At 42.5% G+C, this 20,914-nt stretch overlaps 1 protein-coding gene across 1 annotated transcript; it reads left to right on the top strand.

Moving 5' to 3' along the window:
* Positions 1 to 3,085: 3,085 nt before the first annotated feature.
* Positions 3,086 to 6,105, top strand: LOC109923417 (kazal-type serine protease inhibitor domain-containing protein 1). Its single transcript, XM_048609070.1, has 3 exons — positions 3,086 to 3,242; positions 4,287 to 4,434; positions 5,971 to 6,105. Exons 1-3 carry the CDS (start codon positions 3,168 to 3,170, stop codon positions 6,045 to 6,047), a joined length of 300 nt encoding a protein of 99 aa, XP_048465027.1. The 5' UTR covers positions 3,086 to 3,167; the 3' UTR covers positions 6,048 to 6,105.
* Positions 6,106 to 20,914: the final 14,809 nt, after the last annotated feature.

The raw sequence follows: 20,914 nt of genomic DNA, 5'->3' as shown, positions 1-20,914 counted from the left end.
GCTCCTCTGATGCTGCTTGGCCTGATTGATGATTGAATTGATTGTCACGTGTACCGAAGTACAGTGAAAAGCTTTGTTTACGAGCAGCACAGGCAGATCCTAGTAAACGAGGATGTACAGATCGAAAGACTTAGACAGAGATATATAGGTTACATTGCACAGGGCATGCACTATCACAATGGGAAGATCAGCATTATTTGAAGTTAGAGAGTCCATTCATCAGTCTAATAATGGCCAGGAAGAAGCTGTTCCTTCTGCCTGATGGAAAAGGTTGTAGGAGATCATTATCAGGATGCAATGGGTCTTCGATGATGTTGGAAGCCTTTCTGTGGCAGCAAGCCGTGTAAATGGAGTCCATGGATGGGAGGTTGGCTTCCGTGATGGTCTGGGCTGTGCACACCACTTTCTATAGTTTCTTATGGTCCTTGGCAGAGCAGTTGCCGTACCAGGCCGTTATGCACCCAGACAGTATGCTTTCAATGGTGCATCTGTAGAAGTTGGTGAGGGTCCTTATAGACATATCTGAGCCAGGCCAATCAGGATTGGTGTCAGGAAATCTGGACCCCTACCCCACTTGAAAAAAATATTCATTGGGACTAAAAAGTGTCAGAACTGTGATAGCTAGGTTTTTATTGGCTAGGAAGGGTATGGAGTTAAGTTGGGTAAATGGAGTCAGGACATGGAGCATCCATAATCTTATGGAAAAATGGAACAGGTTGGCCTCCTCCTGTTTTTAACTACACACCAGCACCTCTCAAATACCCAGCCCCATTTCTAAAATGATTTCCCAGCTGCTGTGCTTCCTCCTGGAATGAGTTTTCATGATATTTTTCAGGAGTGTGACAAGTGTCTTTTTTTAAATAAGGAATATCACAGACTGGCTGTGGATCCCCTTTAACAGGTTCCAGGCCAAAAAGCTCCGATGTCCAAATTCTGTTTTCTTGGAGTTTAGGCACTGTTCCAGGGATTCCATATGAATGAGAAAGAGAAAAGTCAAATGTTACAATGTGTTCTGAAGACAGATAGCATTGGAAAGTGAGGAATGAGAGTCAGATGCCTGGGAGTTGTGTAGCTGACCTCAGTACCGTGGCCTGCAGTGACAAACAGCTTGCCCTCTGCCTGTTCAGTTAGACAGTTAGACTCCTATTCTCCACACCTCATAAAGGTTACAGAATTTACAACAACTCGACTGTTACTGTGACAGAACATTGCACCTTCTCACTAGCCTATCTGCTACATCTGCATCAAGAAAAGGCCATTCAGCCTCCGAACACTGTTCCTGCCACTTAGTTAGATGATCGTTCATCTGAGCTCAAATATCCACTCAATTGCCTTTGCTCCATAACCTTCAATGCACATACTACTCCGATTGAATTGTCAATTTGACAATGGCGATGGAGCAGAATTCATTTACCTCATTGCTGTCAGCTCCAAATTGGATGTGGAAACTTCAGCCACTGAAGTTCCTGTGTGACCCAGTGTCAAAGTTAGGTCCCTTGAAGGATCTAAACAATCAATTCCAGAGTTGGTTGAGATAAGGTAATGCTCACTGGGCTTTATATTTGAGAGCTGAGTTCTGACGTAGCCATCAACAGGCCCATGCAGTGGGCCACGGAGGGGGTTGTAATTCCCAACTGCCTGCTCCTCTATCACGGTTACGTTTGTATTTGAGGTCCTTGGAAAGTGACCACCAGCATCCTCGAAGCTTTCAGAGAGAGGTGGGCACCGTGGAGGCTATCTCCCTGGCACCATTTTGATTTAGTTCTTTTCCTTGCTTCCTCCCTCCTTTTTTTGTTGATTTTTGTTATTGTAATTTGGGTTGGCGGGTGCTGGTGGTGGGTAGTATTGGTAATATGGGTGATTGGTTCATTTAGTGGTGGGTTTTTCAAGTGAAAGGGGAGAGCTGAGGTCTAAAGTAACCACCAACATGTTCAAAGTTATTGATTGCTTGTCCTTCTTCTGTGGCTACATTCATGCCTAACCCTTGGAGGGAGGGCATCTGTGTCCATTGGAAGCCTTCATGTCTGCAGGGAGAGGGGGTCTCTGCAGGTGCCGAAGTACAGTATTTCCCTCTTCAACACTGTTTTGATTTAGTTTCTCTCTTGTTCCCCACTCCTTTTGTTTTGTTTTTCCTTATCTTGTGTTTTGTTGGATCATTTGATGTCCTGCTGATTTCATAACGAAATGTTTTTTTTTTAAAAAGCTGTCCTTTCCAACTCCATTTCGATTTAGCCCTCTCCCTATCCCCATCCTCTACCTCAACTTCAATAGTTTGTGTTGCCCTTAATGTGCTTTGCAGCTAAATTAGCCAATTGGAAAATTTTAGCCAATTCACTGGGTGGTAGTTAATAGATGGAAGAAAAATACCACGGATGATTTAGAAATGTGAAAAAAAATGTTCAGTGGGAATATATAAACAAAAATGAATTGGATTCTTCATTGGGGTGCATTATTTCATCCTCTAATGATTATTTTGATTCAGTCCCCTAGTTTCAAACACAAACAGAAGTTGCTGGAGAAACTCAGCACGTCCGGAATCATCTGTGGAAAGAAAACAGAGTCAAAGTTTTGAGTTTAATGACCTTTCTTCACAATGCCCTTAGGTTCACCCTTTTCATGGTGGGTTTTTTTGTTATAGTTACAGTGTCCCTGGTGGGCAGTTTTTATTACTTTATTGAGTTAATTTTTGATGTAAACAAAGCTCAGTCTTTCCCCAGCACAAGTTGGGGGTGAGGGGTGGTGGAGGGGTGATTGTATGGGAGAGGTGGGGGATATGTGGTGGCATTAGCTCCTGGACAGGGAAATGGACTAGAAGAGAAAGGTAGAAACTGAAGTTTGTACTAAATTGAAGATTTACAATAAGGCTTTTAATCTCTTAAAGTCTTTGGCTATTTGATTAACAAATGGATATCAGTGTATGAAACAAACAATTGCTTGAGGTTTTAATCACCAGCTCCACACATGGCTAAAGCTGGTGTTGTAACTCTTTCAGTTCTTCCAACTGCCCATAGTTTTGATCTCCCATCAAAGCCACGTGCCCTGTCAGGTCCCATTTGCTGTTCATCACCCTTTCTCTCTCAGTCCCTCAGATTATATCTGCTCCCTTCAACATCTGGAACACCACTGGAGAGGATGTCATTTTCGGTTGCGAGATCTTTGCTTATCCAATGGCAGCTATTGAATGGCGGAAAGACGGAGTGGACACTTTCCTGCCAGGTGATGACCCCCACATCTCTGTGCAGGTACCTTCCTGATACCAGAGCAGCATTATTGAACGCATTCAAATTTTCCCAGTATTTTAGAGACATTCCCTAACCATCGATGTCAGACAATGTGGTAATCAGGGAGTAGTTGGAGATGGAGAATGTAAACAAAGGTTGAATTGCCAGATGTAAATTTGGTTTTAATGTTTTTTTAAAGTATTTTTTTCAGTCTGAAAGCCTACTGAACAATAAATACAAGTTCTGATCAGAGATTTTATCAGTATATTACTGTCTCAGTAGTACACACTGAGGGTAACATTCCCTTAAGGAACTTGTAATGCTGCATCTCTTACTGGCTGCATTATCAATGCAATATGGTTCCTGCTTCCAATATTTAAGGGGCAATGTCCCCTCCCAGTATCACCCACTCTGGGTAAGACATCCTCCAATGCCCTCTAGTCAGCTCCCTCCAGGATTTGGATCCTTGGTGTACTAATGTTTGAATAATTTCCACCCAACTCATGAACCCCCTTCTGGGAAGTGCTTCCCCAAGGGTATCCTGGGTAACCATGGACAGGGAAACAGGGAATGGTGAAACGAAGAACAGGATGTACACTTGATAACAGCTGGCTGAATGTCATCCTATTTTGGTCCTTGGTGTTTTTAGGTTCTCCTGGTGACTGCCTGAAATCAATCAGTCCAATCAAAACAGAGCACAAGGCAGCGGGGGAGGGTGCCAGGAATATCCTATGTGTTTGAAATGTGGATTTGTAATTAACTTTAAGTAGGAATCCCGAATGGAGGCAGATAGACCTTGACATGGGGCAATGTTAGTGTCAGGAATGAATGACACTTGAAATCTTTATTAATAGCTGTAGACTTAGAGTCACAGAGTCATTACAGCGCTAAGGGAGCTATTTGGTCATTTGGTTCATGACTGGAATTCAGGAAAATCAGATTGGCCATTTCCATAGTTTACAAAATCCATTGAAATAAGTCGTTTTGTAACAGAGAACTCTTGTCTCCACACCATTGTCTCCCAACCCCTCACTGATTCTAAATCACTGCAATCCCCAATTGCAGTTTCGAGGAGGTCCATTTAAATATGAAGTGACCGGTTGGCTCCAGATCCAAGCAATTCGCAGCACGGATTCAGGAGTGTATCACTGTTCTGCAAGGAACAAACTGGGAGAAGTGTCGGCAGCCGCCAGACTGACTGTTATCTCACCGGGTAAGAGAGGGTCGAACATACTGTGGCAAATGGAGTGTTCCCTTTTACCTCCTGTTCCTTCTCTTCGAATTACTGAATGATGCAGTGCAGGAAGAGGCCATTCAGCCCACAACAACTTTGCAAGATTTCTTACATTTGGAAAGACAGTAGAAGCAAATTTGATGATAATTTTCAAAGGTGAATTGACTAGATCCTTGAGAAGGCAAGATTGGCAAGACTATGGGTCAAGGGCAGAGGTTTCCTACTAATTGGATTAAACTTTCATTGAGACAACAGAGGCATGGTGGACTCAATGGCTTCTTGCTCTGCTTTCTGATACAATTCTCTTGATCTTCAGGGAGCTTTGGTGTACTGAGTTGTTGCGATCTTACCTCTTGCTACCCTGGGGCAGTGAATCTAATTACAGAGCCTGTAAGGCCCCCAGAACAGTTAACAATCACCTCGGGGAACATTTACCTAACTCAGTATAACTAGGCAGCAAATGACACCCATACCTCCCTCCCCTTCTTTATAATGGAAATGGCTGAGGACATTCTGCCCTCCTAGTCTGTTCCGTCATTCAATCATGGAAGCTGATCTGTCTTTCAACTCCACCATCTTTGCTCGATTATTCTTTGTCCGTAGTCTTGGACCCACCATGGACTCCAATCCCCACACAGCCTTCAGCGGGAGAGAATGTTCCAACTTACCTCTGTCGTGTGTGTGAGAAATATCCTGCCTAACAAGTGGGTCGATTTCTGACCCCAGGAAGTGGCAGACAAGAGAAGGGCTGGGCGAGTGATGTGGGGGTTGGGGGAGAGTTGTTAAAACTGAGCGTTGTTCTCCCACCAGTGGCAGGATCAGAATCTGATAGGCTGCCAGCCCAGCGTACCTGACCAACCAGCTGCAATATGTGAAGATCCCATGAAGGACCACTTCACCATGCCATTGAATCATGCCAATTGTCCCAATGAGGGATCAAATCACAAACCCCACCACCTCATCTCAACACATGTGGAGGCTGGCAGCTGCCCAATGGCAGCCTGACAGGGAGGTAGCGGTAAGGGTGGTATTAAGGGGGTCAAGGGGGAGAAATTTTTAATTAAGAGCTGGTGGTGGGCAAGGGCAATACCTCAGTGATATTCCTGGAGGAATTTATACTCCAGTATGCGGCTTCTTGAAGGTTTACTTTCCTTACCCACTGTCAGGATCAGCTTTCCCGCAAGTGGCCACTGCTGTTGGTGGCACCACTGAGCTGCCAGCCCCCTGATTGGATGCAGCCCTTGGGTCCTGAATGGCCATGCCCTGGTGGCAGCCATTTCATTGGCTGATACCCCCGAAATTCAAGGTGAAGTCCCATTGGCTGCCTGGGTGTATCCACGACTCACATATCATGCCCTCAGCTCGATTGGCAAAATTCTGCAAATTAACTCTGTTCCCCTCTCCACAAATGCTGCCAGATCTATTGGGTTTCTCCAGCACTTTGTGTTTATTGCTGATCTCCATCTATCTGCAGTATTTTACGTACATAATGTGCTCTGGGTGTTTGTCTTTCAGATCAGATAAGCGAGATTGAAACTCCATGGAGGCAGCCTCTGCAGCTCGTAGAGGATTATTCCGATGATTATTACTGAGGAAGAAACTTTGCAAAGTGGGCTAAACACACTCAATGTGGAGACACCAGTCCATCAGGCCCCAGTGTAGCCCAGCTAGATGTGGCAATGAATCATAATAAAGTTTCACAGTAGCCACCAGATAATGATTATATCTCAATTCACTCTTTCTCTTGGGGGCACTGGTTTCTGCTGGTTTCTAATAGTCTCTGCTGGTAATTAGTTGAGCAATTGGTTCAGATGTTGCCAACTGGTGACCCCTCAATGAGCTGGTTTCTGGTGGTCTCCTGTTGCTAAGTGTGAGAGTGAGTTAGGAGCTAGGAGCTAATAGTATTCCTTTCTGGGAAAGTCTCCTTAGAAAATAACCCTCCCCACCTCCAAAAATAACCCTCCACACCCCTCAGCGCCCCCAGAATCTAACTCTCTCAGTTACGTTCATGGAATCTGTTTGTGCTGATTTTGTAATAACTTTAAAAGAGTTGTACTTGGTTTTCCATAAGTCAGATTTTCAACCCAGCTGGTGAGCTGAGTTAAAATTCATCCCTTTTCAAAATTTTCAAAATTCATGAACTGTGGACATCACTGGCCAGGCCAGCGTTTATTTAAGATCCCTAGTTGCTCTCAAAAAGGTCACAGTGCGATGCCTGCTTGATCTGTTGCAGTCCATTTGGTGTAGGGGCACTCACAATGCTGTTGTGGAGGGAGTTCCAGGATTTTGACCCACTGAAGATACTTTGCTATGTTTATATGACAGAATAGCAAGTGGCATTCATGGGAACTTGTGGATGGTGGTGTTCCCATGATTCTGCTGCCATGTCTGCATGTTGTGCAGAAACTTGATCAACAGGGAATTATGGGAGACAGGCAGAGAAGGGCAACGTGAGCTACAAACAGATCAGCCATTGATTGGTGGAGCAGGTTCAAGGAGCTGAATGGTCATGTCCTGTTTCTGTTCTGTATCGTCTTCCAGCTGCCTGCAGCAAGTGTCATGAATGATTAGCAGCAGGAAGCAAAACCAACTAAAGCAATTAATTTATTTGAAACACGGTCCTGGTATTATTCCAGGGTCTCGTGTTGCCCTGTTTTGATTCTCATTGTAAGGAATTTCTGCCCAAAGTCATAACACTTCAATGAATAATACTGTTCCCAACCTTTTAAACCACCCTGTATTTCCAACAATCAGCACATTCCAAAACTCTCAGAACACTTTCAAACACTTTCAAACACTGCAGCAAAGGGGGTAAAGGTTAATCCTTTGCACATTAACACTTGAGTAAAAGATGGAGTTCTCCTCACAGTTTGGTAAAATCCAGTGAAATACAAAGTCAACAAATGTAATTGCAAGTGAAAAAGAGAAGGCAGGTAGGGTGAAAGAGAAACACAACTGGACAGAGAAAGCGACAAAGAGAGCAAAAGAGACATGAGAACTGAAAGAAGGCGACATTGAAACCGAGCTCTTGAGAAATACACAAAGAGAGACAAACGTGAAAGAAGGATGAATACGTGGAGAAAGAAAGAAGCAGTTTTCGAACCCAGGAAGTTTGCCAGTCTACTCTTCACAGGTCTGTAACAGGTGTGGATGTTTTGGCCAATGTTTTAAACACAGGCATTTCTGTCCTGGGGAGCAAGGCTGCTGTGGATGGTGAGAGGAGAAATAATTCTCCGGAATCAGGAATGGATTTTTCTCATCACTGACAGGAGCCATTTTGTACAGATTACCTATGTACAGCATCAAAACTATACTTTCACACTGAAAGGATAATCTTTTGCTCTATGGGCACATTGTGGGCCATACAAATGGAAACTTCTCATAAGTATTGATCACCACAGCAAGGAGAATTTCTCTTGTCTTTGAAAAAGTGCATTCAATCTTTTACTGGAGTAGAATGAGCAGAGGGTTTAATCTCTCCCTCAGGACTGACCCTCCGACAGTGCGGCACTCCCTCTGTACTGACCCTCTCACAGTGCGGCGCTCCCTCAGAACTGACCCTCCGACAGTGCGGTACTCCCTCAGTACTGACAATCCGACAGTGTGGCGTCCCCTCAGTACTGACCCTCCGACAGTGCGGCACTCCCTCAGTATTGACCCTCCGACAGTGCGGTGCTCCTGCAGTACTGACCCTCTCACAGTGTGGAGTCCCCTCAGTACTGGCCCTCCGACTGTGCAGCACTCGCTCAGTACTGACCCCTCTGACTGTGCGGCACTCCCTCAGTACTGACCCTCTGACAGTGCAGCACTCCCTCAGTACTGACCCCTTTGACTTTGCGGCGCTCCCTCAGCACTGATACTCTGACAGTGCAGCACTCCTTTAGTACTGACACTTTGACAGTGCAGCATCACTCAGTATTAACCCTCCAACAATGCAGCACTCCCTCAGCACTAACCCTATGACTGTACAGCACTGCCTCACTACTGACCATCCAACAGTGCGGCTCTCCATCAGTAGTGCACTGGGATTTTTAGACTGTATTTAGCATTCAAAATTCTGAAAAGGGCTTGAACCCCATGAACCTCAGACAACAGGGAAGTATCTGCCCTGTACCTCTGTGTCCTTCATGAGAAAGTTATAGGAAATGACTTGACCGAACCAACAGGGAACAGGTTATACACCAGCTGTTGGATAATCTCATTCATTGCCACTGAAGACAGTTACAATTTTTCTTATTGGAAAAGTTTTATTTTATTCATTTATTTTCTGTAAGTACATTATAAAACAACTCAAGTTTATCATTAAATACTATGCAATGAAGACATCTCATTTTTATTTGAGCATTTCATTGTCAGGTGCCTCCACCCGAATGCAAAATTGGAACATTTACGAGAGACGTAGATATTACAGTACAGAAGGAGGCCATTCAACCCATCATGTCTGTACCAGCTCCTGGACAAGCTACCTAGCTAGTCCCATTCTCCAATCCACTCCCAATAGCCCTCTAAATTAATTACTTTCAAATATATAAAAAGGTCCCTTTTGTAAATTCCTGTGGAATCCATCTCCACCACTTTCCCAGGCAGCGCATTCCAAATCCTAACAACTGTCTGAGTAAAGAAGTTTCTCCTCATCTCACACCTAGCTCTCTTGCTGCCATTCTTGAAATTGTGACACCCTCGCTAATGACATACCAACTAGTAGAAACAGAATATCGTCTTTACCCTGACAAAATTGGTCATAATTTTGAACACCTCAATGTGGTCACCTCGTAATCTTCTCTGCTCCAAAGAGAATAAACCCAATTTCTGTAAACTTTTTTTTGTATCTAAAATCTCTCATTCCTGCTATCATTGTAGTAAATCTCCTTTGCACTCTCTGCAGAGTTTTAGCATCATTCCTTAATGTGCCCAGAACTAAACACTATATTCCAAATGTAGTCTGATCAATGAGTTGTAGTGGTGTAGCATCACTTCCTTGCTTTATACCGTCGGCCTCTATTTATATACTCAAGGATCCACATTGCAGAAGAGGTGATGCTGGAAGTCTTAAAACGCATTACCTGGTAAAGTGTATCTCAGGATTTTGTGAGAGGCTAGAAAAGGAATTGAGGGGCCCCTAGTGGAGATATTTGTATCATCAACAGCGACAGGTGAAGTGCCCAAAGATTGGAGGATGGCTAATGTTGTGCCATTATTTAAGAAAGGCTGCAAGGAAATTCCTGGGAACTACAGACTGGTGAGCCTAACTTCTGTGGTCAGTAAGTTGTTAGACGAGTTCTGAGAGACAGGATCTACAGGCATTTGGAGAGGCAAGGACTCATTTGGGGTAGTCAGCATGGCTTTGTGCATGGGAAATCATGTCTCATGAATTTGCTTGCAGTTTTTGAAGAGGTGACCAAGAAAGTAGCTGAGGGCAGTGCGGTAGGCATTGTCTACATGGGCTTTAGCAAAGCCTTTGACAAGCTACCGCATGGTAGGTTGTCGAGTAAGGTTAAATCTCACAGGATCCAGGGAGAGCTAGCCAATTGATACAAAATTGGCTTGATGGTAAAAGACAGATGGTGGTGGGAGAGGATTGATTTTCAGACTGGAGGCCTATGACCAGTGGTGGCTGCAGGGATCAGTACTGGGTCCACCATTATTCATCACTTATAGAAATTATTTGGATGAGAATTTATGAGTTATAGTAGGTAAGTTTGTTTAAAGTTTTGGCAATGATCTGTAGCTCGGGTTGTGGGTGGTGTGGTTGACTTGCTTACCCAGCTGGCTTGTTTTTGTTCAAACATTTCATCACCACGCTAGGTGACATCATCAGTGGAGCCTCCGATGAAGCAGTGTTATGCTACTCAGCTTGGAATTTATACTGTCTGGTCCGTTATGGTGAGTAGTGTCATTTCCGGTTTTAATCTGTGTGGGCTTGTATATGGGGTCCAATTCTGTATGTTTGTTGATTGAAGTATGGGTGGAGAACAATGCCTGTAGGAATCTCCGTGCATGTCTATGTTTGGCTTGGGCTACTATGGTTACTTTGTCCCAGTTAAATTGATGGCCTTCATTGTCTGAATGTACCGATATAAAGAAGAATTCGTCGTGCCGTTTTGCTGCTAACTGATGTTCATGTATTCTGATGGCTGGTTTCTTTCCTGTCTGTCCAATGTAATGTTTGTGGCAGTTGTTGCACGGTATTTTGTAAACCACATTGGTTCTGCATGTTGTGGGAATGGGGCCTTTAATCCTTCTAAGGGTTTGTCGTAGAGTAGCTGTGGGCTCGTGGGCCACCATGATTCCTAGTGGGCTTAGGAGTCCTGTTGTCAGTTCATAAGTTTGTGGATTACACCAAGATTGATGGTACAGTGGACAGTGAAGAAGGCTATCTGACAATGCAGCAAGATCTTGATCAACTGGGACAGTGGGCTGAGGAATGGCAGGTTGAATTAAATTTAGGTAAGTGCAAGGTGTTGTATTTTAGTAAGCCAAACCAGGGCAGGACTTACACAGTCAATGGGAGGGCCCTGGGGTGTGTTAGAAAACATGGAAATCTAGGGATACAGGTTCATAACTTCTTGAAAGTAGAGTCACAGATAGACAGGGTGGTCAAGACGGCTTTCAGCCTGCTCGCTTTCATCAGTCAGAGCATTGAGCATAGGAGTTAGGATGCCTTGTTACAGCTGTACAAGACATTGGTAAGGCCTCATCTGGAGTACTGTGTGCAGTTCTGGTCACCCTACTATGGAAAGGATATTATTAAACTAGAAAGAGTGCAGAAAAGATTTACTAGGATGCTACCTGGACTGAAAGGTTTGAGTTATAAGGAGAGGTTGGATAGGCTAGGACATTTTTTCCTGGGACATAGGAGATTAAGGGGTGACCTTATAAAGGTCTATAAAATCCTGATAGGCAGAGATAAGATAGATAGCCAACATATTTTCTCCATGGTAGAGGAGTCAAAAGCTAGAGGACATAATTTTAAGGTAAGAGGGGAGAGATACAAAAGGGTCCAGAGGGGAAATTTTTTCACACAGTGGATGGTGAGTGTTTGGAACAGCCTGCCAGAGGTAGTGGTGGAAACAAGTACAATTTTATCATTTAAGAAACATTTAGACAGATACATGGCTGGGATAGATATGGAGGGATATGGGCCAAACACAGGCAAATGGGACTAATTTAAATTGTGAAAACTAGGCAGCATGGGCAAGTTGGTCTGAAGGCCCTGTTGCTATGCTGTAGACCTCAATGACTCTAAGCCTTCTTAGTAACTGTTTCAACTTGCCTGGCCACCTTCAGAGAATGCACATGAACACCAAGGTCCCTCACCTCCTGTACTCTCCTCAAAATTGTACCGTTGAGCCTGTAATGTCTATCCTTGTTTCGTCTATCAAAGTGCATTAACTCAATTTCTATGCATTGAAATTCATCTGCTAGGTTTCTGCTCATTTGGCCAACTTATCAATGTCCATCTGAAGTCGCTCAGTGTCACCCTCACAATTCACTATTCTGCCTAGCTTGGTATCATCTGAAAATTTAGGGATTTTGCCCTTAACACCCAACTCCAAATCATTCACTTAAACCAGAAAAAACAAGGGTCCTAACACTGATCCCTGGGTTACATCACTTTCAACTCATCTCCAATCTATGAAATGGCCATCTATGCTTACCCTCTGTTTCCTCTCTTTTAGCCAACTTCTAATCCATGCTGCCAAAGACCCATCAATCCTAAACATTTCTAATTTGCTAAACAACCTGCCATGTGGCTCAAATTCTTTCTGAAAATCTAAATATACAACATCCACAGCTCTACCCTCAACCACAGCCTATGTCATCGCATCAAAAAAACTTGTCAGATTTGTCAGACATGACCCACCATGACAAAGCCATGCTGACTATCAAATATTAACTTATTTTTCTCTAAGTGTGAATTTACCTTATCCTGTTTTATGGCCTCCATCAGTTTTCCCAATATTGATGTCTAGCTGACAGGTTTGTAATTTCTTGGATTATCCTTTACCCCTTTCTTAAACAAGAGTGTCGCATTTGTAATCCTTCAGTCCCCCTGAACTAATCCTGTCTTCAGAGATGCCTGGAAAATTTCTGTCAACGCAATTTGCTCCCTTACGTTTCTCAGCGATCCAAGATAAATCCCATCCGGGCCTGGTGACTTCTCTACCTGGAGTGCTGCCAGCCTTTTTAGCACCTCTTGTTTATCTATCACTACACTGCTCAGTTGTTCAACACCCACATTTTCAACTGAGCCGTTGTCACAATTTTCTAATTTGGCAAAGTCAGAAACAATGTATTCATTTAGTACCCCTACCATAACCTTTGCTTCAGTAAGTAACTTGCCCTGCTTGTTCCTTCTGGGCCCCATTTTATCCTTCACTAATCTTTTACTATTAATATATTTGAAGAATATTACACTATTTGTTTTAGTGCAGCCTGCTATTCTTTCTTCTTGCTTCCTCTTAGCCTTCCTTATTCCAGCCATAGTCTCTCTGTTGCATTTCAGATACTCTTCCTGATTTCTATTGCTGTTATTATTCTTCTTTATTTTCACATCAATACCCTTAGTCATCCAAGGTACTCTGGCTTTGGATACCCCATATTCATTTCTCGTGGGTAATGTGACCAGGAACTATGTATATCCCAATACAAGCTACAAAGGACTGTATCAGTTAACAGCTTCTCAATATATTATGGCAGAAAGGCCTTACATGGTGGTCATTCCCAACAGTACACTGTCAGAAGCTGCCCCAGTTACAAGTGACTTACCACCCTTGCCCACTTCCCCTTTGGCCAGGATCCTGAAGAAAATGAAGCAAAGGGGACTTTGAAGTAACCATGCTCAAGGCTGCCAACCCAGTGCCAAGATACCAGCCAGGGCCAACTGTAAGTCACAGCCCATGTAGAGCACATCTTCTATTGCACACCAGAACCATCCAAAAAGTTGTACTTTTCTGGCCCTTAACTCAAACAATGAGATTGGATTTATTCCTATGACAGGGCAAGCCATTTCATCTCCCGTCACTGACCCTCTCCCTGTCTGTACACAATGGCAATGACATCAAATGAGCTTTAACTTACAATGACGAGAGTCTCAAGTTAAAATAGATCCAAGGAGAAACTTGGAATATGTAACTCTCCAAAACCATAGGTCTTTCATCATTTAATAGAATATATAAATATTTGATTAAGAGTAGGATGATGTTTACATTTAGTGCAGCTGGGCCAACAGCTATGCAACCTCCACTGGTGCCTCTCAGCAAAAGGCAGTCTTTGATATTACAGAGGGTGATAAACACGGATGTTAAAGAGCTAATAGACATTCTGATATTACAGAGGGTAATAAACACTGATATTATAGAGGGTAATAAACATTCTGTTATTACAGAGAGTTATAAACACTGGATATTACAGAGCATGATAGACATTACAATATTACAGAGGTCAATAGACATTACAATGTTACAGAGGGAAATAAACACTGATATCAAAGAGCGTAAGAGACAGCCCGATATTACAGAGTATTGTAGACACTCAATATTACAATGTATTTAATGAGGACAGTGTAGTGAGAGCTTTACTCTATATCTAACCACACGGTGATCTATTTGGGTGTTCATTTCTGATTGTAACATCATTCAGTTTGAAGAAATTTACTTTTGCCAATATTTTAAATCTCTAAGCTCAGGTCATTGACTTCATTTCTTATTGGAAACAGTTTCCCCTGATTTATACTGTCAAAAACCCTTCTGATTTTGAGCAACAGAATTAAATCTCCGTCTTAACCTTCCCTGTTATAAGGAGAACAATTCCATCTTCTCCAGTGTCTTCATGTTAACTGAGTCCCTCATCCCTGGAGCCATTCTGATAGATCTCCCCCACACCCTCACCAAGGCTTGGACCCCTCTGCCTAAAGTGTGGGGCCCAAAGTAACATAGAACTCTTAATTATGGTCTAACCATTGTTTTGTAAATGTTTAGCCTGATGTTCTTGTTTTGAATAATATGCTGTATTTATAAGGCCATTTACACTTTCTTAACCACGTCCTCACCTTGCTTTGTTACATCCAAGTATTTGTGAACATTCACCCACCAAACACTTTGTTCTGGGAATCCTAGCAGTTAAATCCTCTGTCCTAACGTTACAGTTGGTTCACAGTTTTCCTTTTGATCTGTGTTCAGCACTTCCCTGGAGTCAGCTTAACATCTCTGCTTGTCGATTTCCAGAAACTATGGGCTAGAACTCAGTGACAGCAAAAGCCATTCAGCCCTTTGAACCTGTTGCACAGGAACAGCCAAGGCCATTCAATGTTACGCAGGCATATGTGGAAGCCATTCAGCCCCACAAGCCTGTTGCACAGGAGCAGCAGAGACTATTCACTCTTTCCAGCCTGTTACATTGAGACAGGAGGAGGCCATTCAGCCCCTCAAAGACAGAAGTTTTTTGCAGTCCAGGTGGAGAGCCCAGCTGATTATTGAGCAGGCAATAAGGAGAGATGAGCAAATACTAATGCTGAAGAATGGAGAGGGAGAAGGGAGCAGAAAAATGTTTTTGCTGTGTTGGACAAGGAAAGTTGCCATTGTCCAACTCTCCCATTATAGAGAGACAATTGGTGGTGAGTTGAATCTGAGAGTCACCACACTTCAGGCAAGGAGCAAGGGTGCAAAGGCATGGTTACCTCAGCTGGTACAGGAATTGAACCCAGGCTGTTGGCAGCATAAACCAGCCGTCCAACCAACTGAGCTGCCCAACCCCTAAAAGATAATGCATCCTGGCAACTGATCCGTTTGATTCCCTCAGCTCATGTTCCTTATCTATAAATTAGCAATTCTAACAGAGGCATTCACTGCAATGGGTTATGTTTATTTCAGAAACAATTCAACATCATTTGAAGAACTCCTGGTCCCATCAGCTTTACTTTTAGTTGATCCTTTCAAACTGAAAACATTTTACAGTTTTCCATCTGAACAAAAACTTCCCAATTCACGAGCCACTGAACAGCACCACCTGCAGGCATTTCTCCAAATGACAAGTAGCGCAGTGAATGGGCAAAAGGCCTGATTCACTCCCATTTAATATTTTACTGCTCATGTGTGTCTCTGTGTTGGTTTTTTCACAGGGTAAAGGAGGATACTCCTTTCATTTTTGTCCCTTTCCTCCATTCTCTCTGTCCTTGTATTAACTATGAACCTCGGAGAGCTATAGTCAGGGCTAACGATGTCTGCGCTTTTACAGCAAAGTGATTGCTTAAAGCCAAAGTGGCTGATAGCATCCCATTTTTTTTCTCACACTATGCATTTATCTTGGGCCTCCAATGCTCTCTGGGGAAGAGAATTTTACAGATTCACAACCCTCTGAGAGAAGGAATTGCTCCTCATCTGTGTGCTAAATGAGAGAACCCCATCTTTATAAACAGTGCCCCTCGGTCTAGATTCTCCCACAAGGGGAAACATCCTTTCAGCATTTGCCCTATCAAGCCCCTCAAGGTATTATAAATTTCATTGAGCTCACCTCCCATTCTTCTAACTGCCAACGATTATAGGTCCACCCTGTCCAACCACTCCTCGTACAGGAAACACTTCATCCCACTTAATGAACCTTCTCTGAAGTCTCTCCAACGTGATATATCTGTCTTAGGTAAGGATATCAAATTTATACAAGTCCTTCAGGTGTAGTCTCACCAATGCTCAGTATAATTATGGGAAGACTTCCCAACATTTACACTCCGTTACTCTTGAAATAAAGGCCAACATTTCATTTGTTTCTCTAATTACTTACTACTTTGGCACACTAACCTATGTGATTCATGGAAAAGGAGTCCCACATTCCTCCATGCTGCTTTCGGCAGTCTCTACCCTTTTGAATAATAATCTGCTTTTCTACTCTTCTTGCCAAAAGTAGACAACGTCATATTTTCCCACAGTATACTCCCTCTGTCATTAATCCAAATTTATCAATTTGCAGGCCATTGTGTCTAACTCAGACTTTGTTTTCCTACCTATCTTTGTATCATATGTAAATGTCTACAATGCAGTCAATCCCTTCATTCAAGTCATGATGTGGAGGTGCCGGTGTTGGGCTGGGGTGGACAAAGTCAGAAGTCACATGGCACCAAGTTATAGTCCTACAGGTTTATTACAAATCACAAGCTTTGAAAGCGCTGCTCCTTTGCCAGGTGAAGTTAATGAACCTTCATTCAAGTCATTAACACGGACTGTAAACTATTGAAGTCCAGCTCTGAACCTTGTGGCACTCCACTGATTACAGTTTTCCAAGTTCAAAGTGACCCATTTATCCCTACTCTCTGTTTCCTATTAGTTAACCAATCGTCTATCTATGCTAATCTATCAGCACCCCCCTGCCCTCCCACCATCAGTTCCAATCTTGTGTGGTAACATTTTATTGGGCACTTTATTGAATGTCTTTGGCAAATTAAAATGTTCTACATTTATTGAATCCCCTTTATCCATCCTCCTTTTTACATCCTCAAAGACCTCTAATAAATTTGTCAGACATGATTTCCCTGTCACAAAACCACATTGACTCTGGCTGATTGAATTACAAATTTCTAAATGACATGCTACCACCCACTTTATAATAGTTTCCAGCATTTTCTCAATGGCAGAAGTTATTCTAACTGGCCTATTGCTTTGTAACTTTATGTTCCCATTCTTTCTTGAATAGAGTTGCTACCTTTGCAGTTCTCCAGTCTGCTCAGACCTTTTTAGACATATTGAATTCTGGAACATTATAACCAATTAATTCATTATCTCTGGAGTCATTTCTTTATGATCTTAGACGCAGACTATCAGATCCAGGGGACTAGTCAGTCATAACCACATACCTTTCCTAGTTTTTATTTCTCCAGTGATGGAGGTCGTTTTAACTACCTCCACTTTGTCTTTTGGTTTTCTACTGTTTGTGGGATGCTTTCTGTGTTTTTGATCATGCAGAGAGATCAAAACATTTGTTCATAGACTCTGCCATTCCCCTTTTCCCATTACTACATCACATTCTCACCCTCTAAAAGACCAATTTTCACTTCAGCTCCTCATTTCCTTTTTATACAATTAGGAATGTTATAGTGTCTGTTTTTATAGTCTTGCTGGTTTTCCATAATACTCTAATTTCTCCAATTTTTTAGTCATTCTTCACTGTTTCTAAAGTTCCCCAGTCTTCTGGCCTACAACTAATCTTCATAGCACTGTATATCTTTTCTTTCAATTTGAAAACATTGCAAACTCCCTCAGTTGTTAATCTTTCTCAGTGTCTTTCTTTCTCAATGTTTTTGAGAGTTATGAAATACCACCCTTTATATCTGCCAAGACTGCCCTTTCACCAGTTCTCTTTAACCAACTTTGCCTTTAGGCCCTTGGAACTGTGTTTGTTTAAGTCCTGCACTCTAGTTTTAGACCAACTTTTCTCACCCTTGAACTGAGTGTGGAAATCCAATGTGTTATCTGTGAGCCTCAAAAATTTGACTGCAATTGGGATTGATCTTTTGAAGCAATTCTCTATGTTTTGATCCTCAAAAGTGTGATTTATTTCTGACAGTTAATGGGATTGTAAGACCAGTGGGGTCTTTTGATCCTTCCTGTATATCAGCCCTATCCTGAGATACAGTTTCTCAGGCATGGAATTGTTTAGGGAAAACTCTCAACACTTAGGGAGGAAAAAGCTGAAGAGCAGTCAAAAAGGAAAAACAGGGAGTGGGGAGGCTTTGAAGAATATGTGACTGTATCAGATACCACCTTCCCTCAGTAAAGAAGGAAGTCCTGGGGACAGTCATTGCTTGATGCTGGGGGACAGTGAGGGGAATAGGGTGAGGCACAGTGTTACTGGATGTCAAAACACACAGTTGTCCTGGAACCTTGTGAAGCAAAATTGATCTCAAGTTTGCATCATATCTCCATCTCCTTATACTGAAGATTATGTTCATCCAACTGCACAGCCATGCCAAGACAGGGAGATGGGGAAAGGAAAAGGGAAACATGGCCTTGATGATTAAGTTGAAAAAGGTGAGCAAGAGGTGGATGATGATCATGGAACATTATTTAACTCATTGTGTCCAATTGAATTATGTAATTACCCCCACTCCCCTGGTCTTTCCCCATAAATTTCTCCTTCTCATGAACCATCAAGTGTGTTGTGGTGATAAGGGAGACAGTAACCAGAGGTCAGACTAGATACCCATCTATCACATCTTCGTAGCCTCAATCTCTTCGAGGATCTGGTTATCCACTGCCATGTGCCTTTGTGACTTGTATAAAACCAGAAATCCCGAAGCTGAGGAAAGGAAGGGAAGAGAGAAGCGAGGTAGATGGCAATTCACTCGGAAGAGAGAGGAAAGATTAACATAGAGGAGATAGAAAGAGTATGGTAACTGTTTGACGTCATTCCCTCAGAAACAGATTAAAGAATTAAAGTTACATCTGATTCCAAAGACACTCATCTGATTTGCTCTGATTGTGCAGTGAAATATTCTGTCTGCTTTACCACTGAAAGGAAAACTTAGGTCTTAATAAAGACGATCATAATATGACACACAATTCATTATTCAAAAAAATGTAAATAGTTTAATAAAAATGTTCCCGTTTGAAAAATTATTCATTTTAAATAAATAATATACAGGTTTAATAACTTATGTCACACTTTGAGTTATGGGAGCTTGCTTTGCTAAATAATGTAATGTTCTCTATAAATTATTCATCGCCTCACAAGCAATACAATTTTCTGATACATAATGCTTTTGCAATGTCGAGTTTATTGCCTCAAACCCAGGGTTTTGTCCTACCATTTTCTTATTAAGTTCTGATCTCCTTGTTTTGTTATGTTATTGGCTGAACAGACAAGTGTATTACAGAGTAAATCTAACATTTACAACATCCTCCAACCTGATTGTAATATTGTTTTATGCTATATACAAAGCCTGGCACAGGAATCAGACAAACTGTGTTGTCAAATTATTATACTTCAGGAAATATAAAATACCTAATATCACCCGCACAAGAAAAATATTATTTCCTTTCCTCTTCGTCTCTCTCCCACAACCCACCCCCATCAACCAAGCACTCTGTTTCAAAGTGATGGAGGCTTCTACATTACTCAGGAGCCACACGTCTGTTACAGAAAGTGGCTGTGAATTATCAATGGGAAATGGCTTTTTATAATGTAGCAAGATCCGATTGAGCTTCTCTGTGACTCCCAGGAGCACAAAGGTAGCTTCCTGCAAAGTTATAAACTAATGAAAGATTCAGTCAGGAAGGGAAGCGTTATATTATAATATTACTCCAAGTTATTATTATTTATATATATTATATATGTTCCAGCTCCATTTTCATTTGAAGGAGTTTGTGGAAATTACTTTATGCCTCAATATTGTATAAAGCATGAAAACTGATACATAAACCTCCTCCAGAGGAAAGAGAGAAGGTGTATATAAAAAGTTTTCTTATTTCTGAAATGTAGTCAGAGTTTTAATGTAGAGACCTCAGCAGTTGATCTGGACATCGAACTGTAGGAGGCACAGAGACCAAATTTCTAGACAGGCTGGATCAGATGCTGGAGCTGATCAGTTACATGTGGAACCTGGGTCTATATTTTCTGTTCATAGGTTCACTAACCTGAGACATTAACTCTATTTCTCTCTCTACAGAGGCCATCAGGCCTGCTGAATTTCTTCAACACTTTCTGTTTTTTTATGTATCAGATCAGATTTCTAGCATTCACAGTATTTTGTTTCCGTATTCCTGATGATCTCACAGTTGGGGGGCAGCGGTAGCATCTAGATGCTAAAAAGGAAGAGCCCAGATAGGTCCATCCAACACATCAGAGTAACAGTGGGGCAGCAAGATGAGAACTCACTGATGGTAATTTTCCAGCGAAAATTGTTTCAGATGAAACCGGACAGAGCAGTCGCGACCAGGCTGAGGACAGGAAAGAGGCATTGGAGGAGGAAGCAATGGCCAATGGGTCACAGTTGCAAGACAGTTCATGAGGCGGGAATGTTTGAGGGCTTAGTTGACGTAAAGTGCATGATTGAGGGTGGGGAGTTACTTGGAGTACAGTGTGTTTGTGTATGTGTGTGTGTGTGTGTGTGTGTGAGAGAGAGGGTGTGGTGGAACATGGAGTACAGTGTGTATGAGAGGGCGGGGAGTTGGATGAAGTAGAATGTGTGTGAGAGTGGGGATTTGGATGGGGTACTGTGTGTGTGAGAGTGGGGAGTTGGATGAGGTACACTGTGTGTGAGAGGGTGGGGACTTGGATGGAGTACAGTGTGTGTGAGAGTGGGGATTTGGATGAGGTACAGTGTGTGTGAGAGTGGGGATTTGGATGAGGTACACTGCGTGTGAGAGGGTGCGGAGTTGGATGCGGTACAGTGTATGTGAGAGTGGGGATTTGGATGAGGTACAGTGTGTGTGAGAGTGGGGATTTGGATGGGGTACAGTGTGTGTGAGAG

The sequence above is a fragment of the Rhincodon typus genome, chromosome 20 (assembly GCF_021869965.1).
Source record: "Rhincodon typus isolate 14 chromosome 20, sRhiTyp1.1, whole genome shotgun sequence".
NCBI classification, from domain to species: Eukaryota; Metazoa; Chordata; class Chondrichthyes; order Orectolobiformes; family Rhincodontidae; genus Rhincodon; species Rhincodon typus.
The sequence above is the reverse complement of the archived record's forward strand: the minus strand, read 5'-3'. Positions and strand labels throughout refer to the sequence as shown.

What these genes read in the sequence shown, in the direction of transcription:
- LOC109923417 (XM_048609070.1), top strand. Translation starts at nt 3,168, where the DNA reads ATGGCAGCTATTGAATGGCGGAAAGACGGAGTGGACACTTTCCTGCCA. An exon ending in ACCCCCACATCTCTGTGCAG is followed by an intron (nt 3,243 to 4,286) that starts GTACCTTCCTGA and finishes CCCCAATTGCAG; the next exon opens with TTTCGAGGAGGTCCATTTAA. An exon ending in ACTGACTGTTATCTCACCGG is followed by an intron (nt 4,435 to 5,970) that starts GTAAGAGAGGGT and finishes TTTGTCTTTCAG; the next exon opens with ATCAGATAAGCGAGATTGAA.